The 15719-nt window shown below is 51.5% G+C and overlaps 1 protein-coding gene across 4 annotated transcripts in view; it reads right to left on the minus strand.

The window, feature by feature from the left end:
- RAB11FIP5 (RAB11 family interacting protein 5) overlaps nt 1–15104 on the minus strand; it is a 38296-nt gene extending 23192 nt beyond the window's left edge. For 2 of the 4 annotated variants that reach the window (XM_025994549.2, XM_025994548.2), the window contains exon 1: nt 14560–15104. In XM_025994549.2, the coding sequence (XP_025850334.1) occupies nt 14560–14990 (431 nt within the window). In that variant the 5' untranslated portion in view covers nt 14991–15104. Of the gene's footprint in view, nt 1–6209; nt 9753–14559 lie in introns of those variants that run through there. The other 2 variants (XM_025994547.2, XM_072766934.1) reach the window with 2 other exon arrangements.
- Nucleotides 15105–15719: the final 615 nt, after the last annotated feature.

A 15719-nucleotide genomic window follows, 5' to 3' on the forward strand; every position in this document is an offset into this window, starting at 1 on the left:
CCGCTACTTCCCTGCTCTCTGACTTCTCTGCTCCACCGACAAACAGGCACATCACATCCCGCTCCTCAGAATGGTGGAAAGGTCCTATCTTTTGAGTCCTGGCTCCTCTGTTTCTCTAAGTCACTCATTCCCCACTGGCCTTCTTGATGTCCCTGAACTTGTCAGGCTTGTTCCTACCCCAAAGTCACTGCACTTGCTTCTCCCTCTGCCTGAGACACAGGCTCAGGTCTTGAGGACACGGTCCACTCATTGACTCACTCACATCAGGTGTCAGTTCATCTGATCCTCCTTGGTCTTCCCCGAGTCCCTCTACTGCCAGTGCCCCTGACCCTATTCTGTTTCTTCAGCACACTTAACACTATCTGACATGTGTATGTGTGTGTGTATCCCACATAGTATGATGTACGTGTACATGGCTGTGTGATGTCTGTCTTCCCCTGCTCTACGGGCAGCAATTATATTCTGCTCATTTCTGCAACCTGAGTACTTAAAAATAGCAGACACTCAATTATTTATTCAATAAACTAATAGATTAATCTATGAATTGACTTAGGAACTTGTCTGTCCCTGTTCACAACTGAACAATTGTGTATAATGTTGCTCTCATTACAAACCCACGGGTCTGTCCCATGAGGCCAGGAGCTCACAAAAAGCAAAGAGGGTGCTCCCTGCTTACCATCCCTGACAGGAGCCCTCTGAGGGCAGGAGGCCCAAGTGACAGGCTTAAAGGGGACAGTTCCAAAGGGGGGCCCTCTTTCATCCTGAGAGCCTCAATTCCCATCTCTGAGTGAAGAGTCTCATTCACTTCCCTGAGAGAGAAGGCACCCGGCCAGATCTGGGAAGTACCCAGCCAGGTGAACGGAGGTCAGTGAAGGGAAGTCGGGTGTTGACCCCACTCTAGCCCATCACTAGGATACTAATCTTATCACCATTTAAAGCTACACCTCTCTTATTGTATGCTGGGCACTATACTAAGCTCTCAACACACTGGATGATATCTTACTAATCCTCTTAACAACCCCATGAGGTGGGTGTGGGAAACAGACCTTGAGGGTGGCTACAGTATGGACTTTGGAGCCAGGCCGCCTGGTTTAAGCCTGAGCCCCATCACCTGTTTGACCTTGGGCAGGTCACTAATCTCTCTACATCTCTGCTTCCACACCTATATATAATGTAGGGGTAACGCACATCTGCTCTCCTCACAAGACCACTGTGAGGATGAAGTGGGATATCTGTGGAGCACTCAGAGAATGGGGCTTGGCACATGGGAAATACCACACAAGTGCCAGCTCACATATTTTTGCCGATGCAGACATGGGGGCACAGTGTGGGTTAAGTCACACACTTTTTGGTAAGCAGGAGAGTCAGGATGTGAACTCGAACTCCCTGACTCTAGAGCCCCTGACCTTGATCACTGCATGAGACTGCCCCTCTCTGCAAGTACCACACACACACACACACACACACACACACAGGCCCAGAAACCCCATGTCCCTGCCCAACCAAGGAATCCAAAGTCCCCCCCTTACTTCTCTAGGGCAGGGGTATGTGTTAGATGGAAGGCAAGTTACATCTTTACTTCTCCTAACCTCTAACCGAAACTTAGCATTTCTGTCAAGTATGAGTTGTTGCAACAGTAATAGTATAGTAGCAGTACCTACAAGTGTGTCACCAAGAAACACTAGACACTTTTATATCCCATTTACAGTTGTAGCAGATGTCACAGAACATGGCTTATACTCATCTGTACTCTGAACTTTGTTATTAGACAACCACAGACTACATCACTTAATACAGTGATAAAGGACATGTTACTTGAGCAAATGTTTTCATATATTGATAAATGAACTTCAATAGCATTGGTGTGCTTTGTAATCCTGTACATTTGAAGATCTTCTGAAAAGGGATCTATAGGCTTCAAGCTGATACCCAAGTGGTCCACAGTACAAGAGGAACGAGAAACACCTGTTCTAGAGTATGGAGAGAATAAAGGCAACAGAAACGTGGGTCTTGTCCTCCTGCCCCACTGCATAGCACCCAGGCTGAGATCTCAAAGCACTTCTCCCCATTTCCTACCCAGAGACCTGGGAGGGCCTAGTCAGGGGCCAGAAGCTGGCTCAAGGCCCTGACTGTCTCCAGCATCACACTACAGTGCTCAGTCTAACCCTGGATATCCTGCATGCCAGTGAAGGTGACTCCAGCAAAACAAGAACAGCCAGTAAACCTGCTAGCTAGGGAACAGGCAAGTTTGCTGTAATCACACCCCCAAAACCACATACTCTACATCCCAGGGGGTTGCTCCTCACCTGCTACAGCTATAACCCATCCGGTGTGCAGTTTCTCTCTGATGGCTATGGATGCCCCCTGCTCTCTTCAGAGACAGGTCTCACGTCAGGCTACTGAAGAGCCACCACCATACTGGGGATGAGGGGTCCTGTAAAGCTGACCTTTGCTGGCATCAGAACCTACCCTCTGAGGCAAATGAAGCTAAGAGGCCTGCTGTCCTGGCTAGAGAATCTTCCAGAACGGAAAGGGAGGAGCCAGCACAAAGGAGAGAAAGATATACAGATCCAGTTTTCTCTTCCTGGCCTCCCTCACCCCATCTAGAGACTTAGTACAAGTGGGGGGGGGGGGGTGCAGGGCTCTGGAGTGGAGAGGACATGCAACTCAAAAAGTAGATGTTGGGGAAAACTGCAGGAGAAAACACTAAAATATGCATCCTTAACAATATTTGCCCCCATATTCCTACTCCAGGCCAGCCATCAGCCATTTCAAGTGATGTACAGAGTGAACCATTTGCCCTCAAGATGCCCCAGAGACAAGCTACCCTGTCCCCACCATCCCAGGGCTCATGAGGCCCTGCAACCTCTGCTTTGGCAGGAAATTCCTGCAGTGTAAATAACTAGTATCTATAATAACACTATCATGGGGGCAGGGTGGGTTTTTAATTTGAAAGTCATCACTAATTGAAAAATAATGGCAAAGAACCGCCATTCCCGGTATTCCTCAGTGAACGGCGCCATTCTGCCCATTCCTATGTAGAGTGACCAAAGAGTTGAGAAGCAAAGCTCTTCCGTATGCCAGGTTCCTGACAGATACAGAGGAAGAGGCGGAACGGGGGACCAAGGCAGCGCTCATGGATGCTAAAACCACAGTGATGGCAAGCTTCGTAATGGCTGGGTAGAGCTAACAGGACCTGCTACTCAACCTGGGTCTCACTGATGGAAAGATACTGACAGCGAGGCCATGGGAGCAGCATCAGCCACCCCACGTGGAAGGACTCTCGCTCTTGCCAGCAGGTGGGGCACGGGGACAGGGCCTTCCAAACCCAACCATGAGTGCTCAGGGGCTGGAGAACTGGGGTGAAGGGCAGCATGAGGAGTTCCTCAGCTGGGGCCACAGGGTCAACCAGCCTCAAGGACTGGTGACCCAGCTCCTCCATCAGCTAGGGGCCTGAGACATAGACTGTCATACTGAGAGGCCTAACCAGGCACAGGATGGGAGCCCTGTCCTGATCCTGACTCAACAAAACATCTGTGAAAAGAAAGTTCTGATATCAGGAGAAATTGAATATGGACTGGACACTGGATGATGATTAAGGAACTGCTAGTTTTATGTGTGATAAAGACATTATGGTTACATTAGGGAGCACGCACTCATTTACATTCTCCTTCTGGGCCCACTTGGGACTAGCAGTGCATTTCCATTAGACCCCAGAGGTCGGGGGTAGCCTTAGGCCAGGGACATAGGCTTTTTCTCCTTCTCCCATGACCAAACCCTGCTCCGGGTCTCTGAGTCCTGTGATGACCTGTGGCCCCTCCCAATCATGGCCACACCCCAGCACCCGGGCTGACATGTGGGATCCTTTTTTTTTTTTTTTTTTTTTTTTTGGTAAAGAATGACATTTAAAAGTTGATACATGAATTTTACATGCTTGACTTAACAGACTAAAACATTTTTCAAGTCCTTAATTATAAGAACAGCAGCAAAACTTAAGACAATTAAAAACTGGCATTTAAGAATCTGCTGTGTTGCTACCAATAAATGTAAGACAACTGTATCCGTGAAGCCCAAGAAACTACTCTATTCCCAATTACTAATGTATTCAAGCCAACATGCATGGACTTTGTTTCACTTTCAAATGTGTTCCCTTGTTCTGGGTTTAAACTGTACCTTTAGATACAGCAGCCTGAGCGTAATGGGGTTATAATGCATGGCTGCAGACCCAGTCTCACTGCATGACAATTACAGCACATCAACAATTGAAATTAAAATAGCAAAACCAGGCTTGAGTGGACGCCCTCATGTTGTAAATACATCACATATCAAAATTACAAATTACAGAAATAAAGACAAATAATAGGGATCCCTGGGTGGCGCAGCGGTTTGGCGCCTGCCTTTGGCCTAGGGCGCGGTCCTGGAGACCCGGGATCGGGTCCCACGTCGGGCTCCCGGTGCATGGAGCCTGCTTCTCCCTCTGCCTGTGTCTCTGCCTCTCTCTCTCTCTCTCTGTGACTATCATAAATAAAAAAAAAATAAAATAAAAAAAAATAAAAAAATAAAAAATAATTAAAAAATAAAAAATAAAAATAAAAAAAGACAAATAATAGCATGAAGGACATGGTAGTTTATTTTTAAAAATTGTACCACACTGATCATAATGACCAGCATACACATTATGATGGCTTTTCTCTTGGGTATTAACATTGCAGTATTTTTGTATACTGAAATGTTTCAATAGGACCAAGAATGTTAGAGAAATAAAGATCTTAGATGAAAATGAACACTAATAATTCTGGTGTCCTACCCCCACAGAATTCATTTAAACCCCTTATGAATCAGTGGCATTATAATGTTATAGTTATGAAGAACAAAAGTTTTCTACTATTCCAAATGCAGAAGGAAAAAAAATAACTTAAAAAAAATATGACATGTGGGATCTTGACACTCGATGCCAACCCAACCAGGCACGTGGTGGCTCAGTTGGTTAAGCATCTGCCTTCAGCTCAGGTCATAATCTCTAGGTCCAAGGATCGAGCCCCAAGTTGGGCTCCCTGCTCAGCAAGGAGTCTGCCTCTCCCTTTGCCTCTTCCCCCTGCTTGTGCACGTGCTCTCTCTCTCAAATAAACAAGTTATCTTAAAAAAGAAGAAGAAGGGACGCCTGGGTCGCTCAGCGGTTAAGCATCTGCCTTCAGCCCAGGGAGTGATCCTAGAATCCCCAGATCGAGTCCCATATCCAGCTTTCTGCATGGAGCCCGTCTGCCTGTCTCTCATGAATAAATAAATAAAGCATTAAAAAAAAGAAGAAGATGGCGATAACGATGACGATGACGACCCACCCAATCATGGGAGGCTTCAGTTAGGCCTCTGTTCAAAACATTTCTCAGGTATTTGCCAGAAACAAGAAAGGAAGAGTCCTTGAGAAGCTCACAGCTTGGTGGGGAAATAAGAGAGCCACATAAATCAGGAAAGTAATCGACAGCACAAAAACACTCCAATTACAGAGGCAAGTTAAAGTGGAGTAGTAAAAAAATAATAATAATTTTAAAATAATAATAAAATGGAGTAGTAAGACAATTTCAGTGGAGTGCCGGCAAGGGGGAAGGGGCAGGGAAGAGGGGGCAGGTAAGGACCGACATTGATACTGGGCCCTGAGCAAAACAGAGCGAAGAGGCAAGGAGCTGGGGAGAAAGACATTCTAGGTGGAAGGAATAAAATGTGCAGATGCCAAGGCCCACAGGGAAAGTCAGGCAGTAAGGTGCCCTGGGGCAGGTAGGAAGCTGCCTCCAACACCACACACAAGGACTGTACCTCTCTTCTGAGCCCTGAAGAGCACTCACTCTAGGGTACAAACAAGAATGGGGCCTGATGGACACCATACTGGACAGCAGGGAGAGGGACCACACGCACACAGGTGAGGCAGAGGTGACAGGGACAGGTGACACAAGCCAGGGCAGGTCCCGTGGCGGGGCTGACCTCAGCAACTCCTTACACCTCGGCAGTTTTTCTCATCATAAATTATAAGCTGGCATTGTGATTTATAAAATGCAGCAGCAGCTCTGATAACAGTCCGGAACAAGAGTAAAAAAAAAAAAAAATTCCTTAATTAGGACAGGAGCAGTGGGGAAGGCAGGAGGGGCCCCTTTCCTCAGCTAGCAGGCCTCCGCCACCACTCTCAGCACTCGGTGACAGGAGGGGCTGCCACTCACCTTTTATCCCCCAGGGGCGCGGCTTCATATATGGAACACCTTCCAATACCCGCTGGATAAATGACATGGAAGTGGCGAGGGCTTGGCTAGTCCCAAAAATAAGTTGGAAAAAAATTATTTTAAGGGCATAGCGAGAAGACAGGAGACACAGGTTCTAATCCATGATCTGACTTACTAAGAGGCTTTAAACCAGCCATTTCATCTCTGAAAAAGTGGGGCAATAAGACAAGCCGGCTAGGGACAGGGAGAAGGGATAACTAAGACTGCTATTACTCAGGGATTGGAGGGGGAACCTCCTGGCCAGAGTCTCCCCCATGGGATGCTTTGGCTCGTCTCCACGTCCCCCACAAGAGCATTCCTCCTCACACACCATCAGACAGGAGGTGTGTAGGACCTCAGGCCCATCTTCTTCCGGCTCCCCACACCCACAATCAAACCCACCCTTTGGTTTGGTATCTACAGCAAAACTGCCAGCCAGACACAGTCATAGGGCAGGATATTGCCTCTTATCAGGCCAGCAGATGATCTTTATCACCCAACCTAGCATAGACGGTCCTCAGAGCCCAGAACTATCACTTTGTGAGCCACCCCAGCCTATGTGATCATGGTTTGCTCACCTCACCTCAGAACCAGGTCCAGCTCCCCTCTCCCCTAGGCATAAACACCTCAAGCTAATCCTTATGCCCCCTACTGCCATGGGCTCCAAAGGCCTGTTACTATCAGCTTGCCTCAGGCTGGCCAGTGACCATACTCACTCAGCAGAGGAAAAGCTATGAAAATACCTAGAGACAGATCTAACCACCCTGATAGCAGCAGAAAATATGCAACCACCAAAAGCACAAAGTAGGGGAAAAAGTACTGGGCTTGGAAGTCAGAAATCTGACTGCCACTAGTAAGTCATGTGACCTTGGACAAATCATTTCACCTCCTGAGACCCCAGCCTCCACATCTGTAAAAAGAGGGGGGGGGGGGGTCACCTTGTCTGCCCTCAGGGAAGAATGAAATGAGGTGATGCCAGGAAAGCACTCTGAAAAATAGGCCAAACCACACATAATGATTTGGGTTCACTGTCTTTCAAGGGCCTTTTATAAGCTGTCATCAGCCCATGGGAGCAGCCCATGGGAGCCCATGGGAGCCCAGGACCAACAAGTGATAGCCCTCCCCAGGAAGAAGAGAACCAGCAAGACGACTTCTCCCAGGTGGTCTTGGTCAGACGGGGGGTAGGAAATAGGAGGAAATTCTACTTAATCACACCTCCTCCCCAGTTTACTACTAACCCCATATTCACCTAAAACAAGAGTCTTGGGTCATAGAGGACAAAGCTAAGTAGTGCCTGGTCCCTCAGGCAGGTCTTGGTTTAGATGCACAACAGGTGGAGATAAACAATAAATAAACATCCTGTGTGGGAAAATCAGGCTGATGAGAGGTACAACCTGTGTGCAGAGATTGCTACATTTGTACAAACAAATGTTAAATGCACACAATAACTTTGGATGGATACCCAAGAACTGGTAATATTGGTTCCCTCTGAAGAGAAGAGCTGGATGACTCAAGGTCACAGAAAGGGAGATTTTTCATTGCATACCTTCTGTACTTCGAGAATTTGAATCAGGTGAACTACTCAAAAAAAAAAAAAAAAGTAAATTCTTTTGCTGAGAGGCACAGGGAAAAGTACGATTGGCTCCCCTCCACTCCTTTTCCTGGCCCAGCCCCAAAACACTCACTTCCCCTTCTGGAGGCAGTCTCCCTCTCTGAAACTCACCCAGTCTCCATCCCAGCCTCAGCTGTCATTCAAGAACCTGCTTCCCCCAGAGTGCCCACTCCGATCACTCCAACCCTGCTGAGTTCACCCTTCTCCTGACCCTTTTCTTTTCTCACATTTGTATATGCTGTTTTGTAGGTTAATTATCTCTCCTGGATAAGTCTTGTCGCAAATGTATTTTTTGCCCTTTTGGGGAAATGGCTATATATTTCTTTCTCTTGTTTTCTCCACAGCCCTGACCTAGGCACAGCGGTTGCCTAGCAACTGCTTCCTAGATATTGAACAAGAGGGAAAAAAAAAAGGAAATGACTGCATTGATGTAAGGCGCTAGATGGCTGAGTGTTCTGTCACAGTAACACAAGCATGCGATTCTTGAGAAAGGTCAGGAAGTCTTGTATCTGTGGATGCTCCCAAGCTCTGCTCTACTGCACAAGCCAATGGGAGCAAATCTCCACCGCACCCCCGCCCCAGGTAAGGGTAACCAGGGCCAAGACAGAGAGCCTGCCAGGCTTCCCCTCAGCTCCTGGGAGACAATTCTGATAGCATTGATACCCTCCTTCCCAAAGTACCACACAACGTCTGGGAGACAGACATGACTGGACTTGGAGCTGCAGATCAAACACACTTACCCCAATCAGCCAAGGCTTCACACAGGAGCAGCAGGCCATGCTTACCAGAGAGCTCAGCTTTGGGGGGACAGAGGAACCATCAGGAGGGCAGTGGCTGAGCCCTGGTCCTATGCCGAGCTAACTCATGGAAGATATGGGGGAAAACCAAGGTGGGTAGTACCGAGTGGTGGTGAAGAGTACAGAATCTGAAGCTAGAGTGCCTGGGTCCAAATCCTGGCTCTGCCTTGTACTGTGTGCTGTTAGAAAAGTCACTTCACCTCTCTGTGCCTTTGTTTCTCCATCCCTTAAACACAGTAATAGTATCAAAACCTCAATGGCTTCCTGTGAGCTAAGAAGTCAAGGCCTTAGGCAGCACAGAGAAGAGGCTTAATCAATGATATGCCTCGCTAATCTGGCAATAACGGCCCCCCAAAAACAAAGCAGTGGACCTCACAGGTCTTCAGTGGACGTCTCTTCCTTGAGGAGGGGTGCCTGACCACAGCTAAGCTGGGTGGCTCTGTCTGCTCTGAACTTTTCCGGAGCTGCCTGGCAAGGCCTGAAAATACAGCACTTGCCTATGGCCCTTCTTCCAAATGTGGGGATAATCCTCCTAACAAAGCCATAGCTTCCAGGCATGCAGGCTGGGATATCCACGTCTTCCCCACCTCTGAACCCACACTACCCCATCCAGCGGCCCCTGTAGGCCTCTGCCCAAGCACTCCAAAAAAGCTTTTGGATGAGACTGCCCCTCCAGGTCTACAGATAAGCCCCAAAGCCACCTCCTCTATCCCAGCAGAAACGTGTCTCTCTCTCTCTCTAAAACCCCATGGGCACTTCCACAGAAACCCTGGGATGCCCATGGGGGCCCCAAATGCCATCTCTTCCTTACCCTAAATCCTACAGCTCTGCAGGCTGGCAGGGCCTCATAGAGACCACACAGAGCCCCACCGTTCCCCAGCCTTGGTCCCCACAAGTCTAAGCTGTCTGCTAGCTCTGACATTAGAATTCTGCAAATCAAGGGCTGTGCTTCCCTCCCTACCAGCCCCTCAACCCCTGGGTCAGCTGAAGGTCCAGGTGGCCTGTGACAAAGCCCCTCCCCCTGTGTAGCACCTCTGAAGCTCTGCCTCCTGGGAGGGAACTTGGAGGTTCCCTGCTTGCTTATAAGGCTCACTAAGTAGAGGCCTGGGCCCAGCCCCACTCTCAGGCCTCAGCCTGACCTGCCAGGCTCAGCTATCCTCACCAGCTGCCATCTTTCCTGAGGGTAGCAATAACCTAAGGGGTTCTTGGCCAGCTCAGTGAGAGCAAAGTCATTCGACTCTTCCCTGGCAGGACTGCCCTGTGTATAAATGACCTTACATTGCGGAATTTTTTTTTTTTTTTTTTTTTTTTTTTTACTTGGCTGTGGCAAAGGGCAAAGCTTCTTCATGACTACACCATTTTGCAGAGATAGAGTACTGATTCCCAGGGAGCACAGAGAGCTCCTGTCATTGTGTTAATTATCTGTCCCAGCACAGGGTGGGAAGGGCAGGGGAAACATCTGGACAAGGCCAGCCAGACCAGTCCAGTCATTTAGCATCAGCAAGTGTCACAGCACCAGGGGAGCAGCAATAACAAGTGGAGCGGCCAGCCCCCATCAGAGGAAAGGACAGTCTTCATGGTCCCCTGGGGTGGAGGATCTACTGAGGTATGCCTGTTCCTGGTTGGCTACAGGGAGAGGACAGTAGGGCAGAGACAGGGTTCTCACCCAGGGCCAGATGCAGAAGGAAGAGAAAGCTCTGTGCCAACCAGGAGCCGCCCAGTCTGATGGAGGAGTCACTTCCTACCCCTCCCTGTCCTCCAGGCACTGCGGCTCAAGCAACCCCAAATAAAAACTACTCCATAACTAAGGGAGCTGGAACCTCCTGAATCCTAATGACTGACTTTTAAATATGGCCATACCTTTCCTCCCCACCCCCCACCCACAGCCAAAGCAGACTTTCCCAGCAGCCCACAAGTCTGGGGTTGGAGCAGAAGCTGAGCCTTAAGGTTGGACCAAGAACTCTATGGCCTCAGCCACCTCCTGAGGAGCAGTCACACCTGGAAACCAGTGGAGAGAGGCTGTGGGATTACGTGCACAGGAATGTCAAGTAGTCTGGAGGCTGAAAGATGAATAGAAGCCCTCAAAAATCATCCTAATCCTAGGCCAAAAGGCTGTATTTTCCCTCTGGAGCCTCTCCCAGTGTCCCTATACTCCCTATCCTCCAGGGGATCTCAGGCAGTACACTAGTCTCAAAACTAGGTGGTCCTGAGCCACAGGCCTCCTGGAAGCCCTCCATAAAAGCAATGGCACAGGTCTGACCAGGGCCGACAAAGCCTCTCAGGGTGCCACAGTTAGCAGCCTGCCCCTGGCCCCAACAGTTTTACTCTATGGGATGAAAAAGGACAAACCGATCCCAACCCAAATTAAGCCCAGACTCAGGCTTCCCAAGGGGCCTGGCTCTAACCATTGATTTGATGGGCCCAGGATGGAGGTTCTTCACAGCAGGCACTCTTTTCCTCCACACATAACACCCACTCCACACACAGTGCCCACTGATAACAATCAGAAAGGAAACAGTGGAGAAGCATCTCAGGATTTTCAGACTTGTGATGATCCATGTATGGATTTACTGAGGGGAGAGGATTATATATATCAGTTTGCTCAGGTATTATGTTAAATTTTGTTTTGAGAATTTCCTCTTCAGTTATTTGGAAGCCTCTGGTGAAATCCCTCACCTCAGAGAGCACCTCTTGACAAAGGAGCATCAGGGGCAGTTGAGGCACCTCCCACCACCACCCCCACACCATCATCACACAAAGCAGGGTAACCACAACACCCATACTTTAAAGGCTTCCTTTGGCCTGGAACTATACGAAGGCCTTTATAGACATGGTCTTATTTAATCTTAAAATTCCATAACTATTATTGTGATCTTTGTAGAAAAAAGGAAACAGGTTAAGTAACTTGCCTGCTAGTAAGCACAGAACTGGGAATGAAAGCTGTCTCTAGGTTCTGAGACACTGTGCTGTCCTACCTACCCCAGAGGGCAGGGGCAGCTTCAGCCCAGGCTGCTGGGGGAGGGCTGCAAGTGGATCTGAGCCTGGCTTGAGCACTGCTGAGGCCTCCCAAGCCCAGCCCTAGTTTTCAAACTTCTAGCAGCAAAGAAAATGGAGGCCTGCAAAGGGCCTATTTCATGAGGAGCTCTCACATTCTGGTATGTACCTTGTCACCAGCAGTCCTGGGGCTTTCTCAGGCTCCGTCTCTAAATTCTGTATTGTCGCCCCACCCACCTCTCACTGCCCATCACATGAGAGGCTCTTCAAGGGCAGGGGACATCTGTCACACCAGAGCTACCAGACACTGTAATCAAAGCCTCCCTCCACTATCACTGCTGTTCCTGACCAGCAGCCACGTCTAGGGACTACATTAGGTGCTTTAATTGCATTCTCATTTCAGACCTTACATCAATCTTATAACACTAGCCCCATTTTACAGATGAGAAAACTGAGGACCAAGAGTTTATTTACTTGACTCACCATAAGGTGGCAAGTTTGAGACTGGAATCTATTTCTTGCAACTCCACAGTCCCCTCCTAACCATAAAGCAGCCTTTCCCCAGTCAGATTCTGTCTGGGTGACACAGGGCTGCCATCTGTCTTCCCTGAGACCACCACAGCTGGCTCATGGTATTAGAGTGGATACTGTTCTTTCCCACTGCTATCCAAAGCTGAGGAGGGCATACCCTGGTCCTCCCCATCTTGCCCTCTCTCCACTAGGAAATGTGCAGACTCACTATCTTAGCAGCTCATGCCAGGGTGCTCTCAGGAAACACCACCAGGAGTGGCCATTAAAATCAGAGGTGGGAGATGGGGACCCGAGTGGGAGCAGCAGCCCTCACCCTCTGTCAGTAGGTACGCCGTTAGGTCTGGTGAACTAGAAGACCAAGCAGACTTAAAAGACTTCTCCTCTGCCCAACAGGAGTGCCCCTCACCTCTCCTGCCCTCTCCAGATTCTATCTATAACCCAGGTCAACCCAACAGAAGAAAAGCAGTGGGTAGGTAAGGAAAGATCCTGGTGGGAAAGATGACTTCTATCAAGTAAATTAAGGCTCCCACTCAGATCAAGGGGTAGCAAGTCGAATTCTCCAAGAGGGCCTGTCCTTGGCTGAAAACAGGCCCCCACCTGGACCTACAAGTGCAGGCAGTTCAGCTCAGGAAGATCCAAAGGCCAAGAAGAAAGCAAGGGCAGAAATTAAAAAAAAATCAAAGCTCCCCTCACCCTAAGTCACTGGCTTCACAGAGGCCTTTCCCCCATAAACCCAGAGATTTTCTGTCTCCCCATTGCCCCCAGCCACCAGGTATGTAATCATCTACCAGTCTGGTCAGATTAGTCGAGTGATGAAAACTGAAAGACTAGGAAAGAAAGGGGTGGAAAGAATTGGGGGACAAGAGCCTCTTCAGGAAAAGACAGGGCTAAGAGATCCAGAGATCTTTCTGCCCCACCCCCGGCCAGAAAGGAAGGAGAGGACAGAAAAGGGGAGGAAAAAAACAAAACAACGGCCAAACTATACCACATGATTCCACACCCAGCAACCAAACAGCGCAGAGCTGTGAAGGCCCTTTCCTACATATTCTGAAAAACGTTCAAGGTCAGATCCTTTCTAACCAAATCCTGCTCTCACATGGGTCTGCATCAGTCTCATCCCTCTCTATCAACAAGCTCTCCTAGATTTACTCATTTAGATGCCATTCCACATGGGCAAACCTTTTTGGCACCTGTCCCCACCTAGGGCACACCCCTGCCCCCATTCCCTTAAGCTCCCCATCCAGGGCCCATTGGGTCCAAGGGACATGTCACCTTGGTTAACCCCTTAGATGGTCCACAGCAGATGGTCAGCCATGGGGACTGGCTTTCAGATCCTGTCCAAGTCCAAACAGGAAATGGGGCTCCAAGTCTGAAGCCTTGATCTTAACACTGGCAAGGTTAAACACTGCCAAAATAAATGATTAAAAAATGCACAGGCCCTTCTGGGTGGAAGTGGCTGGAGATTATCTCCTGCTGTGCATTAACCATGAAGCTGCCTTCACCTCAAGCAGGACAGGCAGGACATTTGAAGGCTGACTGAAGGGTTTCCTTCCTTCAGTTTGGAGGTTCTCTTGCTTTCAGAACAGGGACACAGAGGTGCTGGGTTCCAGAGGCTTCTGTCTCTAGGTGGCAGAGGGCATCCAAATAGGAGGCAAGAAGCAGATACCCTCTGCAGTCTGGAGATCTGGTGGGGCATGTCCGGTCAATCTCACCCTCAAGCAAAACACTGAACCTTCCTTCCCCCACAGGGCTAGGCAACACCTCTCCAGTGCCCTGTGGGCCTGGCTTGTGACAGAAGGCTGCAGGGCCCCTCTCCTTTCAGGAAAGGGAGACAGGCCCTAAAAATGGCCCTAAAAATGGCCAAAATTTTCCTTCTTGAGGTTCCCACAGTTCAAGGGCCTCTGGATCCCACTCCTAACTTTGTCAATCTACTCCTAGGGCTGGGCCACGAATCATACCTCCCCCTAGGCTACACAAGGACACACCAGCAGCCAAGCACAGAGAGTCGCAAGGACGGGGATCAGAAGGGGACCCAAAAACGAACTAGGGGTGGTGGAAGGGGAGGTGGGCGGGGGGTGGGGGTGACTGGGTGACGGGCACTGAGGTGGGCACTTGATGGGATGAGCACTGGGTGTTATTCTATATGTTGGCAAATTGAACACCAATAAAAAATAAATTTATAAAAAAAAAAAAAAAAGAAGAAGAAGAAGGGGACCCCAAATGCAGAAAGAGCAATTGGTCGGTTTACGCCCTTGAGCGCGCGGCGAAAGGCGCAGCGCCGCGGCCGAGCGGCCGCGGTTGGGGTCCCGCTCCCCCGCCAGCCCCGCCCGGCGAGCTCTGCCTTAACCGCTTCCGCGCCCTCGGGCCCCCCACTCACTGCGTATGCTGGGCGCGGCCTGCGCCGAAGACCTCGTCCAGCGCCACCGTGGCCTGGCCCAGGAACTTGTCGACGCCGATGAGCGAGCGGTGCATGGTGGTGAGCACCAGCTCGCAGGCGGCGGCCGAGCCCGCGGCCCAGGGAGCCGAGCCCGCATCGGCCTCCTGCGCCCGCAGCAGGCCGTCCAGGGCACCGGGCGGCAGCTCGAAGGAGCACTCCTCGCGCCACTCGGGGCAGCCCGGGGTCTTCTCCACCACCGACGTGCTGTACTTCTCGCGGCCCACCTGGATCACCGTGTACGCGTCGCTGGTGCTGCCCGCTCCCGAGCTCTTGCCCCGCAGCCCGCGGGCCCGCAACACCGTCACCTGGACGTGCGTGGGCAGCCAGCGGGAGGGCCCCGGCGCCGGCTCGGCGCCCCGCACCAGGGCCATGGCGGAGGCGGCGGCGGCGGACGACGGCCGGCAGGAGCGGGCCCAGACGCGGGCACCGGGCCGCCGCAGCTGCGGGATGGGCTGGGCCGAGCCGAGCCGGCAGCCGCCCCCCGCCTCCCCGCTCCCCGCTCCCCGCCTCCCGGCCGCCGGCCGCGCCGCGACGTCAGCGCCCCGCCCCCCGCCCCGCCCCGCGACCCGACCCCGGCCCCGGCCCCGGCCCCCGCCCCCGCCCCCGCCCCCGCCCCCGCCCCGGCCGCGGCCTCCGCACCGCCGCCGGGAGCTCGAGGGGGCGCCGCGGCCCAAGGGGTGGGGCGCGCGGCCTCTGCAGAGGGGTGGGCGGGGCTCCCGCGTGGGCTCCGCCCCCGGCTGGCGGCGCCCGCGGAACCCCCCGCGCTGGCGGGAGCTCAGCACCCTCTGCCGGGTCTGAAAAGCCCGCTCCGCGTCTCCCGGCCAATCCCAAATCTTCCTTTGCGATGTCCCTGCTTCGAGAGCCCTGCCCTAAAACGGCCCCGGCCCGCCCCCCCTGGGCCGGCCGGCCCCCGGGCGCGGGCAGGCGGGGGAGGGGCAGGACCCCGCCGCCCCCCGCGTCCCGAGCGCGCCCCCGACCTCCAGCCCGCCCGGGAAGGAGCGGAGGCCGCAGAGCGAAAGCAGCACTGACTCCCGCCCCGGCGCGTGACAGCCCCGCACCAGCGAGCCGGCGACCTCCGCGCGCCTCAGGGGCGGGCTGGG

Source organism: Vulpes vulpes, chromosome 8 (assembly GCF_048418805.1).
Source record: "Vulpes vulpes isolate BD-2025 chromosome 8, VulVul3, whole genome shotgun sequence".
Classification (NCBI taxonomy): domain Eukaryota; kingdom Metazoa; phylum Chordata; class Mammalia; order Carnivora; family Canidae; genus Vulpes; species Vulpes vulpes.